We start from the raw sequence: 12,500 nt of genomic DNA on the forward strand, positions 1-12,500 counted from the left end.
TCAGGGAGGAGGAGGGACATTTTCCCATAGACTTCAGTACAGTGGAGTCATCTATGAATAACCCGAAAACATTACGCGTCGTGTTTCTTCTCCTCCCTGATCTAACGGAGGAGGACACACCGCTCGATCGTCCCTGAACGCCTCACCGTGCTGCGTGGGCGCCGTCTCTATTTCTGGACACATGAGTCATCTTCACTGTTTTCTGTGCAGCAGCAGTCTGACCGTCCAGTAAGGAAGCAGCCCATTGGTCGGCTCATTATGATGTTGCTAGGCGACATGGCGTGTGTTGGGAGATTGTGTGTTACTGATGAAGTAGTGATTTTAACCCAGATCACCACAGGACAGTCGGTGTCATCACCATGACAACGTCTGAGTACAGTCTGTGTTTATCGTTGTAACCATGACAACCGAGGTCTGGGACGCCTGCTGGGCAACAACAGGACTCTGGGTCTGTAAATCTGTGCTACCCATCAGTCTATGGGAAAATGTCCCTCCTCCTTTATACTGAAGTCTATGGGAAAATGTCCCTCCTCCTCCTTTATACTGAAGTCTATGGGAAAATGTCCCTCCTCCTCCTTTATACTGAAGTCTATGGGAAAATGTCCCTCCTCCTCCTTTATACTGAAGTCTATGGGAAAATGTCCTTCCTCCTCCCTTATACTGAATGATTGTGATTACTTATTAATTATTTGTTCTCCGTGAACTGACACACAGCAGAAAGTACACCTGTGTCCAGTCTGTCCTTCTCCATCCGTGGAGGTAGTGGGCCAGTCAGACCTTTAGACCTGTCGTCCATCGGGAGTCAGGGGTCAGATTTACCGCACACCGGACTCAGTATTGGACCCTTGGAATCGGACCGGACTCAGGATCAAACTGGACTCTGACCTTTTAGGTGTTTCACATGATCTCTGGTTATAAATCAGTAGAATGCTCCTTTAATGAGTGGACACCAGTCAGTTTGAGGCCTGAGCTCTTATCTCTGAGTGCAGCGGGGGCCCGGGGGGGGGCCAGGGGGACACAGCCCCACAGTGGGGAAGCTGGTGGTTTTGGCGTGGGGGGGTTGGGTGTGCAGCTCCCGTTGTTCTGTCCCGTTTCTGTCAGCCAATCAGATTTGTCGCTGCAAGAATTTTAAGTTGAGCTCTTTGCTGATATGACCGATGGACGAGCTTCAACACCTCAGGATTTAAAAAGGCACCAGAGCCAAACACACAGACGGATGAAGGAAAGGAAGGAAGGAAGGAGGGACAGGGATGTGGAAAGGAAAGGAATGGATGGAGGTGGAGGTGGTGTTGGGAGACAGGAAGGTAGCTGGTGTAGAAAGAAAAACGGAAGGAAAGGAGACAGGAATAACTGATCATCAAAGGCGTCGTCATGACAACACAGATGAAAAGCAAAAACAGCATCTGTGTGGAAAGATAGGAAACGGGGAGGAAAGGAGAAGAGGACAAGGAAGGACGATGAGGAGGTAAGGTAGTAGGGAAGAAAGAAGGAGGAAGGAATGATGGTCCAGGAAGAGGCAGAAGGGAAGGAGGCAAGGAAGGACTGGAGGCATTTTAAGCTGTTTAATCAGAACAGACATGAACACATTGTGATGTCACATGTGTCGGCCAATGACAGCAGCCGTTACCTAAACGGTGTCAGGCCGGGCGTGGTCACATCTGTGAGCCGAGATAAGGGCATGCCAAACCACACACACGTCAGTGGTTTCTGATCATTTTAATTTTTCACTGTATGGCCCGTCTGACGTGTGTTTTGTCGATCCAGCTCCTCGTCATCAGCTGGTTCTGACAGGCTGAGCCGTGAAGAAGAAGGAAACTTTGAGGCTCCGAGCTGTGACTCAGCACTTTCCTCCTCTGACCCACTTTGAGCTCCAGGCGTCCTCACACTTTGCATCCTACTGCATCACGACACAGAAACCCAGAGCTAGAGAAAACAGCCCTCGTGAATTTATTCAGTTAACAAAGTTAGGTCATCACTGATCCTCCATTCTGATTGGCTGCCTGTTTTCTGACTGTTACATGATGTCAGTAGATATTAAAGGCAGTGAATTCAAAATCAGAAATGTTTTCTTAGTTTATTTATTACATGTATTTATTTATTTATTATTTATGTGTTTATACATTCATTACAATTCTTCATCAATTCAAATTTCAGAAGTCAAAGGGTCCACATTGGATCTGTGGGTGTCATCATAAATCTGAGTTTAAGGTCTGCACGCTCTCAGGAGCTGTGGTTTTGTGGGTTTGTGTAGATGCAGTGACCGACACTAACGACCTCCTCAGTGATGTTAAGGAGCTTGCTCTGTCTCCTCCGGACACAAAGAGGAAGCCCCGCCCCCTCAGCCATTTCCTGAAACTCTTTGTCCTATTTGTCTGAAGTGATAAAACGGAAATCTTAAATTCATGATGAGCTCACCGAGGTGAAGAAGAATGTGAAGAGCAGACGGGTTTACCTGAGCTGCGACGCTGGGAGGTCCAGTGAAGCACCTCTCTCTTTATCTCGCCCACATTTCTGCCAGCTGATTGGACGTCAGGGTGACGTTACCTAGCGACCCTCAGATATCTCCCAGCATTCCTCTGAGTTATCTCCTGTCCCCGCAGGCAGAGAGACAGAAACATGGAGCTGTGTGCCCGTTTGGTTTCAAATGGCAGAATAAATGTTAAAATCAGGAAACTAAAGCTTCATGATGATGATGATGATGAACTGTTTAAACTCGTCTGAAACTGTATCAGCTCTTCAGGTCCTGGACCAGGACTCAGCTGGGTGCTGTGAACCTTGGACCTGACACCTGAACCTGGTCTCCATGGAGACGAGAGTAACTGTTGGTTTGGTTGTCTTCACAGATCTGAGTCCGAGCTGAACGAACCGGCAGCCGGAAACGTGAGTTCAACTTTCTCCTTCAGATCTCCTGGATCAGCTTTTAGATCCAGGTCTGCCCCTCACTGAGCCGGATACCTGATTCCTTCTAAGTATTGATCGGAGTATTGATCACAACGAGCCACAAGATTGTAACTGATCTGTCTCCAGAGACTCTCATAAAGATTCTCCTTCCAGCTGTCAACTTAAAAGGCCCAAAATATGAAGGCTGATATCCAGGAACCATCTCAGTTCAGCGCAGTGACGGCTTCTCTATGAATGGAAACGGAACACATTTAAGACCTCTCGCTGTCGTCACTTGTCCCACTGCACCTGAACACGGCATGATGATGTGACCAAACTGCCAAAATGAATTATTCAGAGTCAGAGATGGCAGCAGAGATCAATACTGAGGGAACCAGTCTGGGTCCAAGACCATTAGTTCACTTCCTGTCTCTGCTCAGGCTCCAGCTCCCAGAAGGCTTCAGGCTTTAATGTGAATCAGGGACCTTTAACATCAGAGACAGAAACTAAACAAAAATCCCGCCTTCTGTTTTTGTGTTTCAGCTGCTGATCGGGCTGAAGAGCCGAACAGAGACAGACATGATCCCCTTTTCTCCCTGAGGTAACACGCACACTGAGTCTAGTTCAGAATGAGTGTATGAAGGACTTTTCCTGTTGTTGGCTGAATGTCACCCAGATGTGTGTGTGTGTGTGTGTTGCACAAAGCTGTGGACTCTGGAATAATCCCTTTGTGTCTGTTAGTCCGTCAGACAATACAGAGCTGGGAGCAGCAGAGTCGTGTAAACTCAGAGTAGTATCCGACGTCTGAGAGTTTCACATTTGACCTGTTTTCATTTAAAAAATGTCTCCACATGTTCAAAATCAGCTGATTAAATATGAGACTGAAGGAGACGCTCTGATTGGCTGTGACATCACAGGAGGATGAGGATGGACGGATAAACACACAGTCGGACGGATCCAGATCTGATCAGCTTCAGGAGGAAACAGGAAGAAGCTTCAGAGAGCAGCTGACGGAGGAGACTCCTCCTGTGGAGTTAACCCAACCGGTCTCTGAATCATTTTAGAAACTGTTTGGAAACCTGCCCTCTGTGGAAGGGGCCTCCGTGTAACTCCGTTATGATTTGGCACTTCGTAAAGAAATCTGATTTGATTTAACGGGGTTAGTGACACTTGTTGTCCTCATCGACTGAACCGGCTCTCTACACCACTCTGGGTCTGCAGTCATAGAAAGCCTCTGCAGCAGATTGTGTTCTAGCTGACTCACACACACAGACACACACTGCTCCTGCTTCCAGTTTATTTCCCTTCAGTTACACAAATGATCATTTCCTTTACATATTGCTGTGTGTTAACTATTTAACATGGTTGTGTGTTTGTCCTCCTCTCAGAAACTGACCAATCAGCTGTCAGGATGATGCCCAAGGTAAACACAGCTTCTTCTGATCGTTTTTGGATCGCTGATGCTTCTATTTTAGGACCTGAAAGTCTTTTTTTATGTTTCATTTCCAACGCATCAACACTTCAGCACCAGATATTGATTATGAAATAAATAATATGAATAATCAATAGATTCTTAAAAAGACTATATCAGTGTGTGTGTGCATGTGTGTGTGTGTGAGAGCAGCAGTTGGCTCAGACGTCTCCGGGAAGTGTGTTGTCGCTCAGAGGGACCAGCATCCCAGGATCCCCTGCTGCTGCCATTGTGGTGAGACACACACAGACACACTCAACTCGTGTACCGCTCTGATTAATCTTGAGTCACCTCTGGGTGTCCTCCTGTCTGTCCAGGCCCGGGTGGACGATGGAGTCATCGGCTACAAGGACTTGGCAGCATTACCAAGAGACAAAGCCATCCTGGACATTGAGAGACCGGACCTGATGATCTACCAGCCGCACTACAGCTACAGTCCACTGGAGGTGACTGAAAGTCTAATCCAGCGTCAGTTAACTAAAATCCTTCAGCTCCACAGAGATCCAGTGACACAACCTGATAGTGATGATGATGTCATATCCAGAAATACTGTACATCTGTGTTTGTGTTAACACGGAGCTCCTTCCTCTATCTTTCCTTTCCTCCAGAGGTCCCTGTCTCCTCGCTCCATCTCTCCTCCTCCCTCCCCAGAGGTAAGACACCTGTGACACACCTGGACGGACTCAATGGTCACTTTATTAGGAACACCTGGGAAGGTCCAGGTCCTGGATCCCCGATAACATGAGTCTCCAGAAAACTGGACTGATGTGAGGCAGAGAGCCCCCCCCCACACACACAGCCTCCCTACATTAATATATTAATGCCAATCACACTTTTGAGGGGAGTTTTCCTGTTTTCACTCACACTTTGGTTAGATAATGTAAATACTGTGGAACAATTTTATTATAATCTGGTATAGGCCATTTTGTTCATTGTTCCAGTTTGATGTTAAAAGACAGGAGGAAGTCAGCCTGTTTGTAGACCTGCTTTATTATCAAATGCATGTTGTTGTTACCTCAGTCTAAAAATGAAAACAGCCCGATAACTTTCCCAGCCGACGGAGTAAAGTATATCAGTGTGTTAACGTCCTGTGGATAAGCTAGCTACTTTAGCTGGACTCTCCTGATATATAATTATTAATATAATAATTTCCATTAACATCTGGCACAGTGCTACCCTTCTTCATCTCATTTCCACTTGTCCTCCGCCCTGCTGCTTCTCAGTCCTGGTCGCCTCTGTTTTTGAAGAACTTTCTTATGTCCATGCCACACACAGTGACAGCGGAGCCACAGCAGCATTTGTATTTAAATTTTGTGTCAGTGATGACGCAGCATGGCCGCACCCAGCGCCTGCTGTCTCCTCTCTGAAGTGATTCGGCTACTTGCTGTCACAGCAGCTGTCCACTACTCCTGGACCCGTCAGTCATAGCTCAGGGGTATGGATAGACTCATTCATCAAATTCATTGAGAATTTTACAGGGGGGCACTACGCATGTTTACCGGGCCACGCGCCCGGTATAAAGTGTCTGGCGAAGCACATGCATCAGGGCAGAGTCGGGATTTGACCTCAGGTCTCTGGCTAATAAAGTGCTCAGGTCCTGGACCGGTCCACCTGACCTGTGTCGCTCTGTGATCCAGAATCTGCCCAAGGACTGGCTGGAGAACCGGTCTCCGGGAGGTTCCTCTCCCAGTTCCACCATCCAGACCAGCAGAACACACAGCTCACACACACCACCAACACCACACACACCGAACACAACGATCACACCACACACACAGTCCTCCGGAACCAAGACCGGCATGCAGCACTTCCACACACCTGGTGAGTAGACAGAACACCTGATGATGTCAGCAACTGGGGGAGGAGCTTCGGGTTTCTTTCTAATTGGGCTTTTCTTCTTTGTCTTAAGAAAACGGCACCAACATCTACAAGAAACCTCCGATCTACAAACAAGGTGCAGGTCAAACACCGACAGTGACCCTCCAAACTCAGGATGAGGATCATAACGGAGTGTGTGTCTGTGTGCGTGTGTGTAGATGCGTCTTCTTCGTTGGTGCCTCAGGGGAAACACATCGAGGATTTGATCATTGAGTCTTCAAAGTTTCCAGCTGCTCAGCCTCCTGATCCCAACGAGCCCTCCAAGATCGAGACTGACTACTGGCCCTGCCCCCCCTCCCTGGCTGTGATTGGTACGCCCCACACACCCACAGGTACACGCAGCTGTAAGTTGTGTGCCATATGTTCTGTAACTGTTGTTTCCTTGTTCCCTCTCTCCTGCAGAGAAGGAGTGGAGGAGGAAGGAGCAGAAGGATGAAGAGGAGGAAGAGGAGCTGGAGGATGAACTCTGGGGACTCCGAGCTCTTCAGAAACAAGAACTCAACAAGGTGAGACCAGGTCCAGGTTTGTTCAGACTCAACAACGCTATCAAGCTGGAGTCTCAGTCCTGATTGGGTGCCACTCAGTAGCCCCGCCCCCAACCCCTCCCCTCCTTCCTGGTCTGTTTCCCTCTATATGGAGCATCATTAAAAAAATGAGCACCATGTTGTATTGAAGACTGAGACTGAGACAAACTCATAAGGGAGGAGGGACATTTTCCCATAGACTTCGATATAAGGGACCAGTGGCTCCGCCCCCTGGTGGTCTCTCTCTTTCAGATTCAGTCTAATTTGGGTAAAATCATTCTGAAGGAGGAGCTGGAAAAGTCTGCGGCTCCTCTGAGGAGGAAGACTCGCTCCCTGCCGGACCGCAGCCAAAACACAGGTGAGACACACACACACACCTTCAGGTCAGTCTACAGTGACACCTGGTGGTCAGCGTAAGAGCAGACATCAGGAAGTGCCATCAATTAAAGAAGATCTTCATAGCTTTTGAATTAATGACCCCCTCCCCCCCTCCAGGATCCAACGCCTCCAGGTCTGTTTATTTCCCAGCCTCCTCTAAGACCGGCCTCTCCCGGGTGAGTCCCCGCCCAGCGTCCAATCAGAGCAGAGGTATTCGATGACACGGTGAACATGTGATGACCTGGTTCTGTCTGTTTTCAGCTGCAGTCGGCAGAGTTCAGCTCCTCAGATAAAACTCCTGCAGGTAAAGTTCACAGACGTCACCGTCTCTTTGACACATTGACCTGTTGACCTCACTGACCTTTGACCTCCTTCTCTCCTCTCTCTTCCTTCCTCCAGGTCTTCAGGTAAAGTCCCACTGGTGTCAAAAATCAATCGCTGACAAATCGATCAATGATGATTCTGATTGTGTGTGTGTGTTGCAGAACGGAGACTCCAGGATGGACAGAGGAAACTCTCTCCCCAGCATGTTGGATCATAAGGTGTGTTTGTTTGCTGAGCAGCAGACTGTTGTTGTGTTGTGATGGTGAGCGATCCAGCTGCTGATTGGTTGATGTCTGTAGATCTTCCCCTATGAGATGCTGGTGGTGACACACAGAGGACGCAGCAAACTGCCCCCCGGGGTGGACCGGACCAGACTGGAGGTAAAAACTACGGCAACAAAACGGCTCCAGTTAGATGGACAGGAAACACACAGGCTCAGAGAAGAGCTGCGTCTCCACGACGGAGGGAAGAAAGTCATCACTAACGACAAAGAATAAAAAAAAACAAACACAACTCATTATTATGACTGCATGCTGATCTCTCTCTCTCTCTCTGTGGATGTCTCTCGCCCCTGCAGAGACACCTCTCTCAGGAGGAGTTCTTTGGTGTCTTCGGGATGTCCATCGAGGAGTTCAACAGTCTGTCTCTCTGGAAGAGGAACGACCTGAAGAAGAAGGTTTGTCTCTTCTGACACCGCCGGGACGCCATGTCCCACGATCCCCTGCTCCTCCCAGGTCGTTGAAACCAGACTGAACGAAGCACAAGATCCGTCACCATCATCTTCATCGCCGTCAGAGGGCTGACCTCGAAGGTCTGACGCACTGAGACGTCAGTCTCAAGCTTCACTCAACCACAGAATGACCAGCCGGCTCGTTCTGATGTGGAGTTTTTGAATGAGTCTGAGACAGAGTCCCATTTTCAGTCTTAAAAATGACGTCCTCTTTCGACAGTTTCTTTTTCTTGTTCACAAACTCAAAAGCAAAATCTAATTTGGGATTTCGAAGCTTCCAAGCGCCAATTTATACAACTTCAGAGCACTGATTAAAGGAGCGCTCTGTAAGTTTTGTTAAATAACCACGTTAGCATCATCAGTCTAACCTATGCTAATGCTAACCCCTGTCTTTTCTTCCACTGAAGTTAGCATGCTAACAGCTAGTTCGGGCCCATTGGTTTACTTTCCAAAAGAGAAATGAGTCATAAAACCCCAAAATGAGTTAGCGTGCACTAAATACCCCGGTCCTGATCCCACAGGGACCCCTGAGTCAATACCCTGGCCCCGAGCTCAGACCTGAACCAGACTGCCAGGTGAAGTTTAGTGGTGGCGGGGGTGAAGTCATGTGACTTGTTGGTTTATAGCCTGCATCTGCGTTAGCATCAGAAGCTCTTTTATTGTAAAGACAATGACCGAATCAACAGGGAGAACTTAGACAGCCCCTTTAAAGTGAATTCATTTCCACTCTGACACATCTGGGTGATCTGGACTCAGGACGTGTTTTTACTCTGTTGACAGATTTCAGAGTGAGTTTTGGATTTGGGTGGTCAGGAGCAGCACAGCAGGTTTGTCAGACAGGAAGAGGAAGCAGCAGCTCTGATGTTTGGTTGGAAGTGTGAAGTTAAATCTGCTGGTTTCACTGGATCTGGTTTTATGTTCATTAAAGTTCAGGTCTGAGGCTGCAAGATCACATTCATCAAACTGGATCCACCCAGACAACATTCCTGCTGGCTGAAGGAATCCACCAATCAGTGAGCTTTAAATTAAAAAAACAAAAACAATGCAGTGATCCTATTGGCTTAGCCAGCTATGATGTCATAATGAGAGTATGTCTTTCCCAGCAAGGTGACAGTTTGATCTCAGCCGGATGTTTGACCTCAGATAAAGTGTCTGAGGAAAAGGGCCAAATGTGAGAAACTCGTTTGATTGGCTGTTCCACTGACTTCAGGTGAAACCAGCTGTTCCCACCGACCGTGATGAAACTGTCTCCTCCTTCTAGATCAGCAGAAGCCACTGCCCTGTTTAATGCGAGTACACAGCACACACACAGACACACAAAAACACACACTGAGGGATTTCTGCTGTGTAGAAGAACAATAATAACCTTCAGCCCTGAGCTCTGCACCGCTCTGGTTTGTCACTCTACAGGTTGTAGACATTTAGCGTTGGCTAGTGTTGCTTAGTGACCAAATAATGTGCAGCTATTTTTTAACCTCCATAGAGAAATGGCATGTTTGTTATTAAAATCTAAAATGTAAAAATCATATATCAGAACATGAATGTTGGAAAGAAAACAATCTATTTTCACCATCGAGGACGAAAGAGACACGATGGACAAAGTTTCCTGAAGTTCTCTGAGGAATGATGAGAATCCACCGACCTGAAGTGAACTGAACGGGTCTTCAGCACATGTAGTTATGTATCTATGAAGTATTAATGTCCACCAGCATCATATCTGATCTGCACAGACAACCTGCACTGCAATACAACAATGAACAGTGAACATGTTTAACACAGTTAACTCATTAGATGAAACAGATCAGCGAACCAATGAGACGCTCTAATCTTTCATTTGATCTTTCTTCAATAATTCACTTAAATTTATCTGTAATCGTTTTAAAGATTCATTTTCTACTTAGTTACAAAGGAGTCATTTTGGGTCAGCGATAATTCTCACAACATTTTACTAATTCACTATCAGAATAAAAACAGCAACCACTGAGGTCGGCTAAAATGTTCATTATTACTTTTAACCTTTAAAGGTGAGGAGCAGGTGAACCTTTTTTTTTTTCTGATTTTGGCCGCAGGACGTCGTCTGTCCTCATGTGTTCACCGCCACCATGTTGTTGTTTTTGTATCAACGTAATTTACTGAAAGTAAATGAGACTTTAAATCTGAGGTGAGACATGAATTCACTCTCACTGTAAAATCACGCGCCGCCACATCTGCCTCGCCAGCACACACTTCCTGTGTCCGATGATGGCGAGAGAGAGAGCATCGGTCACTTTACGTCGAGATGATTCATTCTGCGGAATGATACCGAGAGGATTTCAGCTTTGTTCTGATTGGTTGTGCTTTTTTTGTCAGAGGCAGGAAGTGGGGTGCTGTGACTAACACCATGATGACACAAAGATTGTTCTTTTTTTTTTTGTATATTTTGCTGTGTTTTAATTTTAAGGAATTATTTTAACACGCAGGGCGACCTCAAGCAGGCTTCTGATAGGCTGATGTAACTGCTGTATGCATGATGTCATATTTTATTTAACCTTTACTTAAAGTGACAGAGAGTTACAGGGTCAGTCGGACGTGCTGCCTGTTTGGCGCCGGCCTGCTGCTGTACATACCCAACTACTGAACTATGATTATTGTTGTTGTTGTTTTCATATCTGGATGCAGATGATGTAAACAGATGAATGGTGACGTGAATGACTAACCATAAGTTCTAATAAAGAGCATTTCTATCTGCTTCACTCGACTCTTCCTCTACGATCCGCCAAAAGCTCCACTTTTTATTTTGTTCTGACAGAGTTGTGTGATTGACAGACTGGACCGAGTCCAGAACAGGTCCGATCCACCTTCTCCTCCAAATCTGGTCTCTTTTGTGCTGTGAATCTTCACTGAAACTGGCTTTGGCTCCGCCCTCCTCCCCCCAGACTGTGGGCGTGCTGCTCCGTCCTCTCGCTCCTCCCCCCTCGGAGCAGGACCAGACCTCAGACCTCAGACCCCCTCAGACACAGAGCTGCCTGAGGAGGGAACAGAAGGACGCCGGTCTGTCACTGGAGGGTTTGGACTCTGCAGAGAAATGAGACTGAGGACGAGAAGACACTGAAGCCAGAGACATGGACAAACAGAAAGGTACATCTACACACACTGAGAGAGACACCAAGATCCTGTCCTGACTGGGTGGTCCCGTCTGTCAGTCACACTGTAGCCCCGCCCCTAACCCCTCCCCCTTTCCCTCTAAATGGAGCGTCACGTTGTATTTCAGAGCCGGGGGAATGAGAGGGAAATTTTCCCATAGACTTCAATACGCTCTGACTGCTTTAAGACCAGTGGGGTGGACTGACTGATCATCAGAATGTCTGATGCCATTCAGTCAGTGACGCTCAGTGAACCGTCTTTGCGTTATCGCACTGTTGGTATGTTAACTACGGTCTGCCATCATCCTCCTCCTGCTGCTCTCAGGAGACTTCTAATAGACTGTTTAGATTCAGATCTGAGATTCCAGGACTGACTGACCTCACTTTGATGATTTTTACTGTCTGTGATGTTTTTTTCACTTTCATAAATTTACCAACGTTCAAGTCAATATTTTTATCGGGATGTTTCTGGTGTATAAAACCCGGTGATGTCACCAGGGGTCAGAGGTCATGGGCTGGCCTTTAATTTGACAGAGGGTCCCGGTGGACGGACGTTTCTGTCTTCATCACAAACCAACCATCCAGAAGAAAAACCTTTCCTCCATGTGACCGCCAACCAGACTCAGCTGATGGTGTCATACAACGTGAAAGGAGCTCGGGCGGTTCCTGTTGAAATGCATCCTGGGAAACGTAGTTGGTCTTTAAATTTAAATTAAATTAAAAACACAAGTCGAAGCCGACCAAATGACATCCGTCTGAGTCCAAACCTCCAAGTCTGCTTCCATTTTTACCGACCAGATGATGAAAGAGGACGCTGCTCCACACCCTGACGCACACACAGACACACACACAGTATGGCAAATCTCATTTTTCAGATAATTCAAGGGTTTTGGTTCTTATGGTGAAGCTTATATATATATCACCAAATACACACAAACAGACACATACAGCTACAGGCGATTTTTTTTCCACTTTGTTCCAGAGTAAATCCAAATAAGACTTCTGTACAGTGGACCCCAGGTCTGTGTGTGTCTGTGTTTGTTTTGCAGCATCAAAGCTGGAGACAGGAAGTAAAGTTGATGCTCAGATAAGCAGCGTTCAGTCGAACGACCTCCATCCAGCAGCAGCACTTTGTTGTTCATGTTGTCGTTGTCAGCCGGTGGGTGTGTGAGGTATGTGCGTCTCGGTGTTTA

At 47.0% G+C, this 12,500-nt stretch overlaps 2 protein-coding genes across 2 annotated transcripts in view; both read left to right on the forward strand.

Annotated features, from left to right (window-relative positions):
- The window catches only part of LOC115048325 (dematin-like), a 12,866-nt gene extending 1,952 nt beyond the window's left edge, over positions 1–10,914 (forward strand). The window contains exons 2-17 of the mRNA XM_029509704.1: positions 2,844–2,880; positions 3,424–3,481; positions 4,269–4,303; positions 4,505–4,585; positions 4,669–4,823; positions 4,962–5,004; positions 5,989–6,172; positions 6,261–6,305; positions 6,388–6,540; positions 6,632–6,735; positions 7,006–7,111; positions 7,249–7,307; positions 7,393–7,440; positions 7,617–7,673; positions 7,755–7,835; positions 8,033–10,914. Of these exons, the coding sequence (XP_029365564.1) occupies positions 4,292–4,303; positions 4,505–4,585; positions 4,669–4,823; positions 4,962–5,004; positions 5,989–6,172; positions 6,261–6,305; positions 6,388–6,540; positions 6,632–6,735; positions 7,006–7,111; positions 7,249–7,307; positions 7,393–7,440; positions 7,617–7,673; positions 7,755–7,835; positions 8,033–8,146 (1,242 nt within the window). The 5' untranslated portion in view covers positions 2,844–2,880; positions 3,424–3,481; positions 4,269–4,291 and the 3' untranslated portion in view covers positions 8,147–10,914. The remainder of the gene's footprint in view (positions 1–2,843; positions 2,881–3,423; positions 3,482–4,268; positions 4,304–4,504; positions 4,586–4,668; positions 4,824–4,961; positions 5,005–5,988; positions 6,173–6,260; positions 6,306–6,387; positions 6,541–6,631; positions 6,736–7,005; positions 7,112–7,248; positions 7,308–7,392; positions 7,441–7,616; positions 7,674–7,754; positions 7,836–8,032) is intronic.
- A 261-nt stretch (positions 10,915–11,175) lies between these two features.
- LOC115048291 (actin filament-associated protein 1-like 2) overlaps positions 11,176–12,500 on the forward strand; it is a 9,324-nt gene continuing 7,999 nt past the window's right edge. The window contains exon 1 of the mRNA XM_029509643.1: positions 11,176–11,302. Within this exon, the coding sequence (XP_029365503.1) occupies positions 11,287–11,302 (16 nt within the window). The 5' untranslated portion in view covers positions 11,176–11,286. The remainder of the gene's footprint in view (positions 11,303–12,500) is intronic.

The sequence above is a fragment of the Echeneis naucrates genome, chromosome 9 (assembly GCF_900963305.1).
Source record: "Echeneis naucrates chromosome 9, fEcheNa1.1, whole genome shotgun sequence".
In the NCBI taxonomy this organism is placed as follows: Eukaryota; Metazoa; Chordata; class Actinopteri; order Carangiformes; family Echeneidae; genus Echeneis; species Echeneis naucrates.